This window comes from Oxyura jamaicensis, chromosome 13 (genome assembly GCF_011077185.1).
Source record: "Oxyura jamaicensis isolate SHBP4307 breed ruddy duck chromosome 13, BPBGC_Ojam_1.0, whole genome shotgun sequence".
In the NCBI taxonomy this organism is placed as follows: domain Eukaryota; kingdom Metazoa; phylum Chordata; class Aves; order Anseriformes; family Anatidae; genus Oxyura; species Oxyura jamaicensis.
In genome coordinates, this window is record NC_048905.1 from 11456237 (window position 1) to 11469037 (window position 12801).

Here is a 12801-nt window from a genome sequence, read left to right on the forward strand (position 1 = left end):
GATATTCCTCTACTAAAGTAGTCCTTTCTCCTGCACCCCCAGAAAGCTAACAAGGATAACCAAGCCTCCTACCATCCCTGCCTCAAAAGAGGAAATTTGCTTAGTTGTTTTTTCTCCCACTGGATTTCCTCTGCAAAATTTGAGAGGCAGGATCAAACACGTCAGTTATTAGGGCTGGAGTCTGGCAGAGACTCCTGGGGCACAGTTCATGTACTGTGAAATGTTCACAACGAACGGTGGCTGCACTAGAGAATTGTCTCTGCATACTCACGGCTTCATTTGTAGAGCACAACAGCCCAGTGCTAGCCAAATTACGCCAACATTTACAGACAGAAATTGTACCTCCCATTTTGAGAAGTTATCACCAAGTAAAGTAATTCCTCTCCCCTCCTGTTTCATGGCCTGCTTTCCCACTTTCAGCATGCTGTGAAAGCCTGTGGTTGGGAAAATGTACAGAGAGGTACATATTATATTTACGGTAGACTACACACAATTTATTCTATCAAAAAAAGTTATCATCAAGTGCATTAATCCTGCAGTGCCCGTATGGAGGAAGAGCACTGGTCTGTGTTGCATCTCTCTTCCCAAGTGGCCTCATTTTAATTCTGCCCAGGCTACTAACAGGCAATAAATGCCAGCAAAGGATGCTTAAAAAGGAAGCTTTTTAACCAGCACATTTCTATCACATAACAAATGATGCTTTTTCCTGCTGATACATCAACAATATCACAGAAAAAGCTGTGATTTTTTTTTAATTCTTTTTTCCTTCCAAGCAAATTTTAACTGTTCTGCTTACAAACAGCTGTTGCCAAGTTCATCTTGGGCCACCAAGTCAGGACAGCAGACACGTAACTTTCTGAAAATGGGAGTTTGTTTCTAATGACAGTGGCCTTTAAAAGCACTGTTCGTATATGAAATACACATCACTGCCTGCATGAACAGCATGGTCATTCAATAATTAAAAAAAGGTAATCATGTTTTCCTGGTGGTGGGAAACAGGCACTGCTGGAAAAAGTCTGACCAAGTCAGAGTTTCTAATTGAAAACTTAAGGGCATTTTTATCTTTTGGTCTAAGTGTATCCTACCAGGGTATTATTATTTTTGGTAAATTAAAAAATGAAGCTCAACTTGGAGTCTCCTCCTTTGCTACGCGTCCAGCCCATTAGCTAAAAGGATATTACTAAGACTTCATGTCCCTCCTTCTACAGGATACCTTCCTTCCTTCAGTTCCTGCTGCAAGTGGATGTCGCTTTCTTCCTCCGTCCACCTACTCAGATCTCTCCACTAAGTACACTGCAGCTTCTTGAACAAGACTGGAACAAGATAAAACGACAACGCATCATGAACCATATCTGCCATCTTCTTATGGGTGAAGATAATACCAAGAAAACTTTGCATGGAGATAATGCTGTAGACATCTGATTACTACAAACTGGATTTGCTTCTCTGGAAGCTTTCTCTCTAAGGTTAGATCGTTTATACTCAACTCTGCAAACTGACCCATGTCTCTTTGAGCTCTGTTCTTTGTGCGTGCCTAACTCACTTTGGGTTTTGGCCTGCTTAGGCCCACCTCCTAGCAAGCCTGGAAACTCTGGGATAAATAGCTTTGAGATAACTCCCTCACTTTAGGGAGATCATCTTCCTTCACTAGAAGGGAAGTATTTTTTATCATCTTGTCTCTTCTTCCAGTGGAGGCTTCATACATTTCCATCTCTGCACCTTGTTAATACCTTGAGAGTAAATATTTTGGTATTGAACACCTTAATTGCAATAACATGACCTTTAGTCATCATATCTGTCAGTATCACATAATTCCACAAACCGTGTAATCCATTCATTTTTAAAAATCACTTCTAGTACGTGTAGCCTTTTGTAATGTCTCAGCAAAGGCAGTTTTAGGATCGCTACACCACAAGCTTCCAATTTTTAAGCCAATGTCAAGAAGCAAAAGTGTGAACCAAAATAGTTCCAGGCTGCCCAAAGGCGCATAGTCTAGCATTTCTATTTTACACTTTGCAGGCGGAACAGAAAACATCTTTATATTAATTCACAGGATTTTGCAGTTATGCTCTGAGGCAGACACAAACATATTTCTCAACAGATTCTCAGAAAAGAGCTTGCCTGGCTGAAGGAATCTCTGCATCAGTGCTACTGCAGCAATGCTGCTGCACTGCCTCTGAACGGCTGTAGCACTGAGCCTTGCAACCTTATCCAGTTGCAGAGCTTTCAGTTTAAGCTGGCGGTTGTAATTCTGATCTGTTTAATCAAAGACAGAAAGTTTACCTGGATATATATAGCTTCAGATATTTGTGTTTTCAGAGTTTGCTGACCCTCCTGCCTTCCCATTTTCTTTCAAGACTCCAGAGGAAATCAGTGTTTCCACCTGGCTCGTTTAAGTCAGTCACTGAGCAATAGAAAAGGTAGCATGGGCAGCATGTTGGACAGAATGTCATATAAAAAAATAGACATTTTTTCTCTATTTCTTTTTTCCTGAACACTTCCTCACCCATTGCAATTCATTGGCTCAAGTGAGCGATTGCAACAGCAAACTAGGAAAACCTAGCACTCCGGGAAGGAAAAGAGTAGAAAATAAATGAATAATGAGTATATTGCAAAAGATCCAAGATTGATAATTTTTCTGACCAAGCAATTTCAGAAGTCTGCCACTATTCTCACAGAATAGTATGAAAATGAGCAATAATCTAAGGCTATCTGGATGCAAAATGAGACTGGGTAACTCTCCTTAGGGGGTGGGGGTGTAAAAAAAAGCGGGCAGCCAAGACTTCTGCTTCCAAATGATACAGAAGTGAAAGCTGCATCAGAAACAATGAATCCAGCAACTGAAAAACCAGAGGCAGATAGAAAACAGTGGTTTTTGACTATTTCAGTAATCAGCTGGTAAGAACATGCCAAGTATCTGTCTCCAGAGCAGAAAATTTTCAGGCAATTACCAAGCTGGACTAGTCAGTTGAGAGAAGAAACTGAAACCCAGACTTTGTACAAGCTTTCTTCCTTCAGCATTACCTACTCTATTACCACAGCCACTTTTAAGAATTGTTTGATAAAAATGAAACACCTGTGCAGAAGAGTTTCCCAAGAAATAATCCCAGTCATGATAGCTGTAACTATAGGGTAACACTGCAGCTCTCAGCCAGGTTTTTACTGTTCTCCCCACTTCTCCACAGCATAGCAAGTATTTATGCCATGGTTCCGTCCATGAAAATCCCATTCAGACTTTCTGATAAGGTCTCTAGAACTGTATCACTGTACAAACAACATAGCCCCTCTTAAAGTAACTATGAGACTTTGCTCCCTAGTGAACTATGTTGGCAATTACAGGCTATGTGATGATACAGCAAGAATTATCTGTGACAGCACAGTTTAATTCCAAGACTTTCTCATGTCGTTTTTGCAGCTGGCGTCGTAACATTTCACAGGTTTCATGTCTGCTATGTTAGCAATTACTCAAAAAAAAATAATAATCTCAAATTATCACAACACTTCTTCTAAAGTTGTTCAAAAAACTTTGCTCCGTGCAATAATTTGGTACCTCACAATAAATAGGCTTCAGGAATCACTGCTAACCATCAGGCTGAAAATGTCACATAAGAACTGAGCAGAATGCAACCAGCATATTGATCCTTTGAGGTATTCTTTATACTCGGCTCAAAGCTTTTTCACTCACACAGTTCTGTTTCTTAAGACTGCCTCCTGCTCACACAATCTTTGCGACATTGCAGCAACAGAGGAGTGGCAAAGGCAGACAGCTTTCTGAACAAAGAACCTGGATTTTACGCTGAGTTTTGAAAAGCAAATACATGGCAAGAAATAACCAGAAACAACAAAAAATAACAAAGGTGTTTTCTTTTTTTCTTTTAAACATGTACATGAATATTTAAGTGAGGTAGAAGACCACTTCAGAACATCACATTCAATTTTATTTAAAGAGCAACTTTATCTGTAGTATGAAACATGCAAGTGACAACACACATGCAGGATCACTTGCTTAGTCACAATCAAATACTGTGTTTCAAAGAGACGAAGTTCATAAAACAGCATTTTGATAATGGGCCTTAACATGATACGGTATCAGAAAAAGTAGGGAACAGGAAGACTCTTTGAAAGATCTGAAGTTATAGAAGAGCCTGTATTTGGGAAGCAGCTTGGAAATACTGAGAGAGGTGGATAGGAAAGTAGGAAACAAAAGAAGAACCACCAAACAAACCATTAAACCTAAAATAGAAGAGAGAACTTTAACCAAGTCCACAGATAAGAAAACAATGAGAAGAGAGGATGAACACTTCAATAATGAGGTAGAGAAAAAAAAACAGAACAGCAGACAAACTGTCTAGTTCTTAACCAGGTTTGTTGACTAAGGTGATGACCTTTGGAAGAACGGGTCAGTCGGGATATAAAAATCAAGGCACAAACGCAAGTCTAAGCACCAGCATTTTTCAGAAAACCTAAAAAAATAACTTGTAGATGTGAAGCAACAAACACTTGTTAGATTTAAGAGAAAAACCTTCTGATGAAAGGAAACACTGAGACTTCTAATAGAAACTGCAAACTTGGTGAAGTATCAGCTGGCAAGGAAAGAGGACAGTAAAGCTGCAAGAACATTCAAGGTAGCTGTATCTTATTTAATGTACAAGGATAACATAGGCAGACAAAGACAAATTGAAGTCTGAGGTAAAGAAAAGCAAGAATCCAATGGGACAGCATAGTACATAGGCCTGAGTGGGAGATATGACACCCTTTGGTCAAGTGCAAAAGAGGACAGGTGTCAAAACCAGTAGCCTTTGGCATTCATGAATGGAAGAGGCAAAGACAGTCATCCCATAAAACTGAAATCAAACCAAACCAGTCAGAAAGCACAGGGGAAAAAGAACACAACACACAACCAAAACCAAAATGATGAAAAACACTCATCTGCAATACAAGCTGCTGAGAAGTCAGGAGCAGAAATAAAGTCATTGTTACCAAGGACTGGAAGGATTCTGGTCAGCTGTCAAGCGCACAGAAAGCCAACCAGGAAAGGTTCGGAAAACCAGGACAAACAAGGGTGAATAAAAGAACAATCTTCCTAAACCGGAGTTTAGAAAGGAACATCCTGAGGAGACAAAATACTGAAAGGAGAAGGGAATAAGGCGGGAGGGGGAGGTGGGACAACAGCAGACCACAACCATACAAACAAGAATAGCACAAAAGGAGAGGAAGCAAAAACCTCCAAAGGAAGAATCTTTTCAGTGGCTAGTTTCAGTTCATGGTATGAAGGGATTACAGCAATAAAACTATGTATAAGAAATTGTAAATATTCTTTTTTTGCCTCTACAGTACTTTTTAAGCTGAGGCACTTTTGTCCCAGTCTGAACTTGGGTTTGCAGCTCAGGGGCTAAGCTGATCAGTCATCCAAGCCCCATGTCATCTGAAACATTGACATAAAAGTTTCAGGCACCCCCAGAGGCATACAAGCTGCTCTGCGTGTCCACGAACTCCTGCTAAATGATTTCTGTAATTCACCCAAGCACCAGACATATTCCTAATGACAAGCAAGCAATATGCTGCACTTGAAGCAACAGAAATACGTCTTTCAAGAATACAGTCACTTAGCTGGAGGACTTAAAACCTCAAAACGCAATAAAAGACCTGCTATAAAGCACTAGAAAGTTCTTCTACCAATTGTCTCGTCTAACCACTGTCCTGGCAATTTCACATCTTCATCTTAAAGACAGGAGCTGCTGCAAAGCCTAAGGTGGTTGAGATGAATACAGGAATAGCAGTGTGAAATCTAGTGTCCTTTGACATCCAAGAGAACAGACCAGATAATATTTAACAGCTTCGTGTACCCTCAAACTTTTCCATGTAGCTCTTGGAAAGCAGCTTATACCTGCAGAAGCCTGACCTGATCTGCAGCAGCTTAAGAACGATGCTAAAATAAAACCACTGATGAAATGAGTTTGACTTTTATACTTCATAACAATTTTAGGCACACCTTCAAAGCTCAGTACAGCTGGAATTAGGTGATGCATCATTCATACAGAGAGGAAAGACTTGTGAAGATTTCTGCTTTCTGAGAACAGCTGAAGACACAGCACCTCTAGTTTCATTAGAGGGAACTCAAAAGGCGCTTAGATACAGTACAACTGTGCTCAGCACAAATGCTTGTATCTGAGAAGAAAAACTGCGTCTCTGTAAACTTCACTATCACAATAAGAACCAAATGGGTGCAAGATAAAAGTACAACTTCCCATACACACCCACAGCATTCACAGATAAACTCCATGAAAGGAGGTCCCTGGATCAGCTACGTTAGCTGCTTGCTGGTGATGCACAGCAAAAGCACGGCATTACAAATAGAAGCGTAAGCTTTGATACTGGAAACAAGTTAAAATCCTACAGTCGTTCACAGAAAAAGAGCAGTCCAATTAGGGGAAGAGGTCTTCTATCACACAGGGCTTTACAGAGCTAACAATGAGGAGGCTAATAGCCATCAGTAGTATGTCACTCCACCTTTTTATAGACTGTTTCAAAATGCCTGTCAGAATTATGTCTGGAAGAGAAGACATCCACGTAACGGTGGTAGATAAACTGCTGGTTTCATTAGCTATTTTCTCTTGAGATTACTCAGAACATGGCAAGTAGCATCTGTGATTCATTCCAGGTGAACTAGTCTTAAGCTCTTTAAATGTATGCCACAATTATCTCCTATAACTGAATACCTCAGAACTCCCCACCAATCCTCTTGACTTTGCTTCGTTTTACTTTTTAAGGAGCAGTGGGGTCTGTGTTTACCTCCCTCGTCTCACAGAAGAAAAATGTGCTGCTGACCTTGTCCCGAGACCCCCAGCATAGATTGAAGGAGGCTGCTTTGGCAATAAGCTCAGGGTGCTCCAGTTAGAAACACTTCCCCTACCTTGTTACGGTAATGGGAAACCAGTCACAGTACCATGATACTTAACAAGAACGCTAAATCGTAATGAGAGCTGCAGCGGCAATTCATGCTATCAAATAAATACACTGATGAAGGCTCAGCCAAGTTAATGTGCTAAATGGACAAGCAAGACATTCTCTCCTCGAATAAAAATCTGGTTTATGTGACGCGTGAACACCTGTTGATAATCCACTTTGGGCCTCCTTTTTCTCCGTGACTGGCTTCTTGTGCGGGTACCACCAGCACTGGCACCCTCTGTGTGAGCAGTCCCGCTCCCCACATCAGCTTCACCTCTGACTGCCAGATGCAGGCTGTCACCTGGTGTCTTCTTTTCTCCTGCTCTGCCCAAGCGCTTATGCCTCTCACGCTCATCTTCTGCTCTCCCTCGTCCCGATCCAGCTTTCCATCCGAGTGTCTGAGAGTCATTTGTCAGGGCCAGCTCCCCCGAGACAGTCTTTGAGTCAGCTCCCTTCTTTACTGAGGACTCCTGCAGTTTGAGCCTGTCAAACAGCTGTAAAGGAACATTTGTGTATATAATCACGTTCACAAAACAAGACAAGCCTCTTGTTCTGCAGTTCATTTGAGTATATGATCCCAAATCACTTCTCAAAATACCCAGTTGGTGAAGAATCTTTACCAGGAATAAATACTATGGCTAAATCAAGCCATGACATAGGTGAGTGGATCTCCTGCATATGCATAAGCATCTTTACGTGAGCATCAGGGAATTTAATTTGGGAAGCAATGCTGATATGCTGTAACATTTAACTTTGGTCAAGAACAACAGAAAGCTACCAAGTTGCTCCATTAGCTCACTTTCACCAAACCTCTTGTGCTGTTCTCAAACTGTTTTAGAGATCCCCACCCTTGTGTCCTAAGGCAGGACACGAATCCCTAAGATAAGGGCCCCCAGACAGCAAGGAGTGAGTGCTGAAGAAATGGCACTTCGTGCTCCCCAAACAAACTGAAGGAGGCCACTTCTGGGAGGTGAGCAGGCCAAAAACAATAGGAAAATAATAAAAGCTGCAGCAGCAGGCCCAAAGCACGGGATGAACTCATTAATCTGAGAATACATAGCACAGAAGCTGGAAGAGAAACTGCTTTTACTCTGGCAGCAGGCAAGCTTCTGTGAAATGCTGACAAATGAAAAGGATCCTTGGTTAGGCTGTTTCTTCCTAACAACAGGACAGAAAGCCAGTCTCTGTGACAGTGGGCTAAGATGAGCAATGACAACTGGATTATTTTTAACTTAGGAAGAGTGGGAGCTATCAGAAAATAGATTTAAATGGCAGGAATCTAAATGCAAATTCTTTGCAATATAACTGTTAAAACGTTTTAGTGATGGCTCCCTGATGTTCAAAAGGACCCAAGCTACGCCATGCAACAGGCACAGCCCTGCCACATTTTTTCCTCCAGTGTTCAGAAGTTAATCTATCATATCTTCAGTTGTCAACTTAGTAATTTTTTTTTTTGCAGCTGGACTCAAAGAGTGTCTTGCTTTGAAGCAGCATGAAGAGTCTTGGGCTTCACAGTGGCAAGACTAAAAGGTCAAGTGAGCAAACAAGACGTTCAGTACCATTGGCTAGAGACAAAGACTGTCACTCCATGAACGTCACTATCAGAGTTATGCACTGCCAAATCACCTGGCAGAACTGCATCAATCACAAGTGAAAAAAACAAACAAACAAATAACAATAATAAAAAAAACTGTTCTACCAAATTATTTAGGGCACAAAATACTGGATCTGTGCTGGCCTTACGTTGGCTATCAGAGGGCAGAAAATAGTTCAGCACAAAGCCAGATAGTACAGAACAGACAAATCAAAAACCACACACAGAGCTTACAGAAGATCAGCGTGTTGTACTAAGCAGCGGCAGCAATTGTGATCTCATATTAGGAATTCTAAAGTGGAACTTCTGTGACACTGACCTATGGCCAAAGCACTTTATAAAAGGTCAGAATACTTCTTTTTCAGTTTAAGTAATTTTAGAGTCCTCTATACTAAAAGGAAGTAAAACATTTCAGATATAAATATAGCTTTCCAGCCAATGCTCCCCTTTTACTACTTTGAAAACTGGGATATTCCAAACATTAAAACGGCAGATGGTTACCTACCCGGGTGAGTGTGAGCTGAGGTTCTGCATAGAAAGCTTTGCCCAGCACTGGTTTCCTGTATGTCTCATCCACATCTGTCAGGGCCTAGAAAATTAAAGAAATGGAAAGTTCAAAATTAAAAAAAGACACAAAGAGACTTCAGGCTATCTTTGTGCCGTAGCATTATGAAATTATGCTCTGAGAGAAAATCTGTCCTAGGAACAAGCTGTTCTTTGGAGCCGGCTTCGTATCAGCTAAGTTGTACTGAGGTATAAAAGCAACAGCAAAGCTGTTGCATCCATTCTGCATTTTACAAAATCTGAGCCTCACCTGCAAAATCCTTCTATTTATTCCACCAATTTCCAAGCTTTTCACAGCCCTAGGCTCGCAAATTTTTAATAGTTGCTGTTCCAGGCAGTGTCTTTAAGATCTTCACATGGTAGAACAGAGACAAAGCTGACATACAAGCGGCTTGTGGGTGAAAGAAATCAGAGATGTGGCTACCACTATAAGACTGGAATATGCAGAGACATTTTTGGAAGCTTCTGATATTCTTCATATATCACCTTCCTGGGTTCTTATATAAAATCACTGAAGCTGCTGTGTACTCCAAAGATACTCCTTCACCCTCAGCTGAAGTCTATAAAACAGCTAGGTATCTCCCAGACATACCAACTCAACACCAAGCAGAAGTCTGAAACCCAGCACTCAGTGCAAGAGCAAACTAGCATTTACGGACTCCAAATCCCATTCATCTTTGCAAAATGTTATTTGTTTAAACCTGTTGCAAATTTCAAATGTTCAATGTAGCAGTTACAAACCAAGGGCTTGGAACAGTAATTACCATATTCCAGAACTTGTCAAATGCAACCAAAAACCCTGTGCAGACTCCACGAAGCCCTTTGAAAGTGCGGATATGAACATTGATTTTTACGCCATCTCGGACACAGCGATGGAGCTCCCCGAGCGGGCTGCCTTCGTGGACTAAAACAGAAAGAGAACATCATCAGTCTTCAACACAATACGTTCATAAAGGAAGTTATGTAGAAATACTTTGCTTTACTGTGGAAGTAGAGCAGATCTTGGTACAACACATGTTTTCACAGCAAATGAAACCAGAAGCCCCAGAGCAGTGTGATGTACCGTGGCTGTAATTACTAGATCACCAAAACACTTCCTACAGTGAGGACAGCAAAGGCTTTAAAAAATATGAAGGTTTCCCTTTACTTAACATATATCCAAATCAACCTTAGGTGAAAATCTAAGTCTCTGTGCTGCCTTCAGCCCACTGATAACAAACTCAGAGATCCATCACAGGAACCACAGGTGACAGCCACTACACCGGACTGATGCTTTGAATCGGACACAGTATTGTTTCTAGCCAACCCTGAGAATTTATAGGATCCTTTTAGATTTAGGATTTTTAGAGTTCAGATTTAGATTCCTATGTTTCTTTTATACAAGAACTTTATCTCCAACTTTTATAAAAAATAGAATCAAGTAGAATCTTTATTTACAACTCTGTCTTTGTTTGTCAGCACCCCATTAGAACTCACGGGAAACACTACTTTGCAGCTCTACCTGGATAATACAGCTCTACCTGTGTAACCCATCCTGTTCCTACTCTTCCTTGCTGTGGAAGCCTCCGGCTTCACCAGACTAATAATTTTTCTATCCATAGGGAAATCAGTTACCTAGCTGGTTCTATACTCAAAATCCAATCCTTACTTGCGTGAAGTAAGTATGTGCTTAATGCAGGATTTTGAAGAATTCCTGGAAAACTGCTGTGCACCAGAGGGCAAGTATCCCAGGAGAGACAAAATACAGATCCACACTCTGATGAAGTTCAAGTTGCTCTCCACAGGGTAGACTATTTAGAGATGAAGTTAAAAGAACAGGAGCAGAGCAAGCAAGAACAGTTGGAGCAGCTCAGAACAGTACCAAAGGCCTTTCTAGCTGCTCTGCGCTAACTGCTTGTACAAGTTCTTTGCCCCTTGGTAAATCTGAGATTATTTGAAATTGCTTCTCCTGAGCGGATTCCAAACAGGCACTGCTAACTCCTCACAATGGGCAAAACTTGGAGTCCATTTTACACTTCTGACACATGGAATTTAAGGAACAAGTCACATGTTGTCACAACTGCCTGGGAGCACAGCAACACAACCGTGGGACTCAGTAAAGCACGAACCACACATATCGTACATGCGTCCAGAGGCAGCTATTGCCTTAGGATCCAAGCTTCAAACACAGGCCAACCTGCTATGCAGACAGGCCCCCTAGTTGCAGGGAAAGCACACAGTTTTGAAAAAAAAAATAACTCGAGCCAGTCTTCTTCGAGGTCCAGGCTGTCTGATCTTAGATGTGTGGACATTAAATATGTGCTCGTAATGGAAACATGTAACCTGCTCACTAGACCACCGCTACAGTTAATTTTTACAGTGCATTTTTTCAGTTTCAGTCACAGTAATCCAAATACAGATTCTTTATATTAAGATCCCAAATCAATATTTAAAGTCAATTCTACTGGAAATCCTACTTAAACAGAGCCTCTGCTTTTGTGGAAAACCCTCAACTGACATGAGGCTGCGGATCACGCAGCACCTCTGGAAAGGAATACGTTGTTTTGGTGTCCAAGCAAGAATAAGGTTCTGCTTTAGGCATTCAGAATTGAACATTTGGGGCTTTTTCTTCTTTATAAAGAGCATTAAGGTGATGCTGGTGATGAGAAGAGATACTTTGACTCCAATAACCCTGCAGTATTTTTAATTAAGCACACTAAATTTGCATCTCATTTGGTTCTTGGTGTGGGCCCAAAGTTGCACCCCTTACGTTCAGTGGCTATTTTCCTGACTGCGTATAGAATTCAATGCAATAAATTTGTATCACCCCACAGATGATGAATTTATCATCACGGTTCCCTCCTGCCTCAATCTGCTGCTCTACCATCACATCAATAGAAACACCAGCGCTGTATTTATGCCCCCAGGATGCACATTTAGTAGCCGTGAGAGCACAGTGTGCTGCAGGCTGGCGCTGTGGTTATCACTTAACTACTAGCTCCGTGGGCTGAAATCTGATTCCAGGTTTAAAAACAGTACTTCTGAAAGCACGACAGTTTCTCGTCCTTCCTTTCCATTAAGAAGATGAATGTGACCAACCAAATGACCAAGGAGGACGTCACCACACCACGAGCATCATCTCAGGTGAGCATTTCTGCGTTCAGCATTTTACCGAGCCTGCAGTCCCCATTTCCCCCCGAGCTCCCTCAGTCCCTCTCCCTGACCCTGTCACTCTGCTGTCACCCCACTGCCCGCCTCACTCCGTAACCCCATGCCCCAGCTCACCCCCTGGCACCCAGTGGCCCAGCCCGGGCCCCCTTTCCTTGCTCCAGGCCCCCTACACCTCAAGCCGCCCCATTCCTGGCACCCCCATACCTCAGCCCCTCCACACCAGGCCCCCATATTTCAGCCCCCCCATACCTAAGCCCCCCCATTTCTGACACCCCCATGCTTCAGACCCTCCACAGCCCCATACCTCAGCCGCCACACCTCAACGCCCCCATTCCTAGCACCCCCACACCTCAGCCCCCCCCGCCCTTACGGGGCATCCTGGTGAGGACGTTGCGCGGTGCCCTCCTGCGCCGAGCCGCCGCTCCCCCCGCGGCTGCTTCCTGCTCGGGCCCGGCGTTGACCATGAGGCTGCGGAGCCGCTGGATGCGCTCGGGGTCGGCGGCGGCGGGGCCGCGGCGGGCGGAGCGGGCGGAGGGGCCGCGGCG

At 42.6% G+C, this 12801-nt stretch overlaps 1 protein-coding gene across 1 annotated transcript in view; it reads right to left on the reverse strand.

Annotated features, from left to right (window-relative positions):
- Positions 1 to 3916: 3916 nt before the first annotated feature.
- LSM11 (LSM11, U7 small nuclear RNA associated) overlaps positions 3917 to 12801 on the reverse strand; it is a 14192-nt gene continuing 5307 nt past the window's right edge. The window contains exons 2-5 of the mRNA XM_035338299.1: positions 12627 to 12796; positions 9871 to 10010; positions 9048 to 9131; positions 3917 to 7442 (exon numbers count right to left, since the gene is read on the reverse strand). Of these exons, the coding sequence (XP_035194190.1) occupies positions 7038 to 7442; positions 9048 to 9131; positions 9871 to 10010; positions 12627 to 12796 (799 nt within the window). The 3' untranslated portion in view covers positions 3917 to 7037. The remainder of the gene's footprint in view (positions 7443 to 9047; positions 9132 to 9870; positions 10011 to 12626; positions 12797 to 12801) is intronic.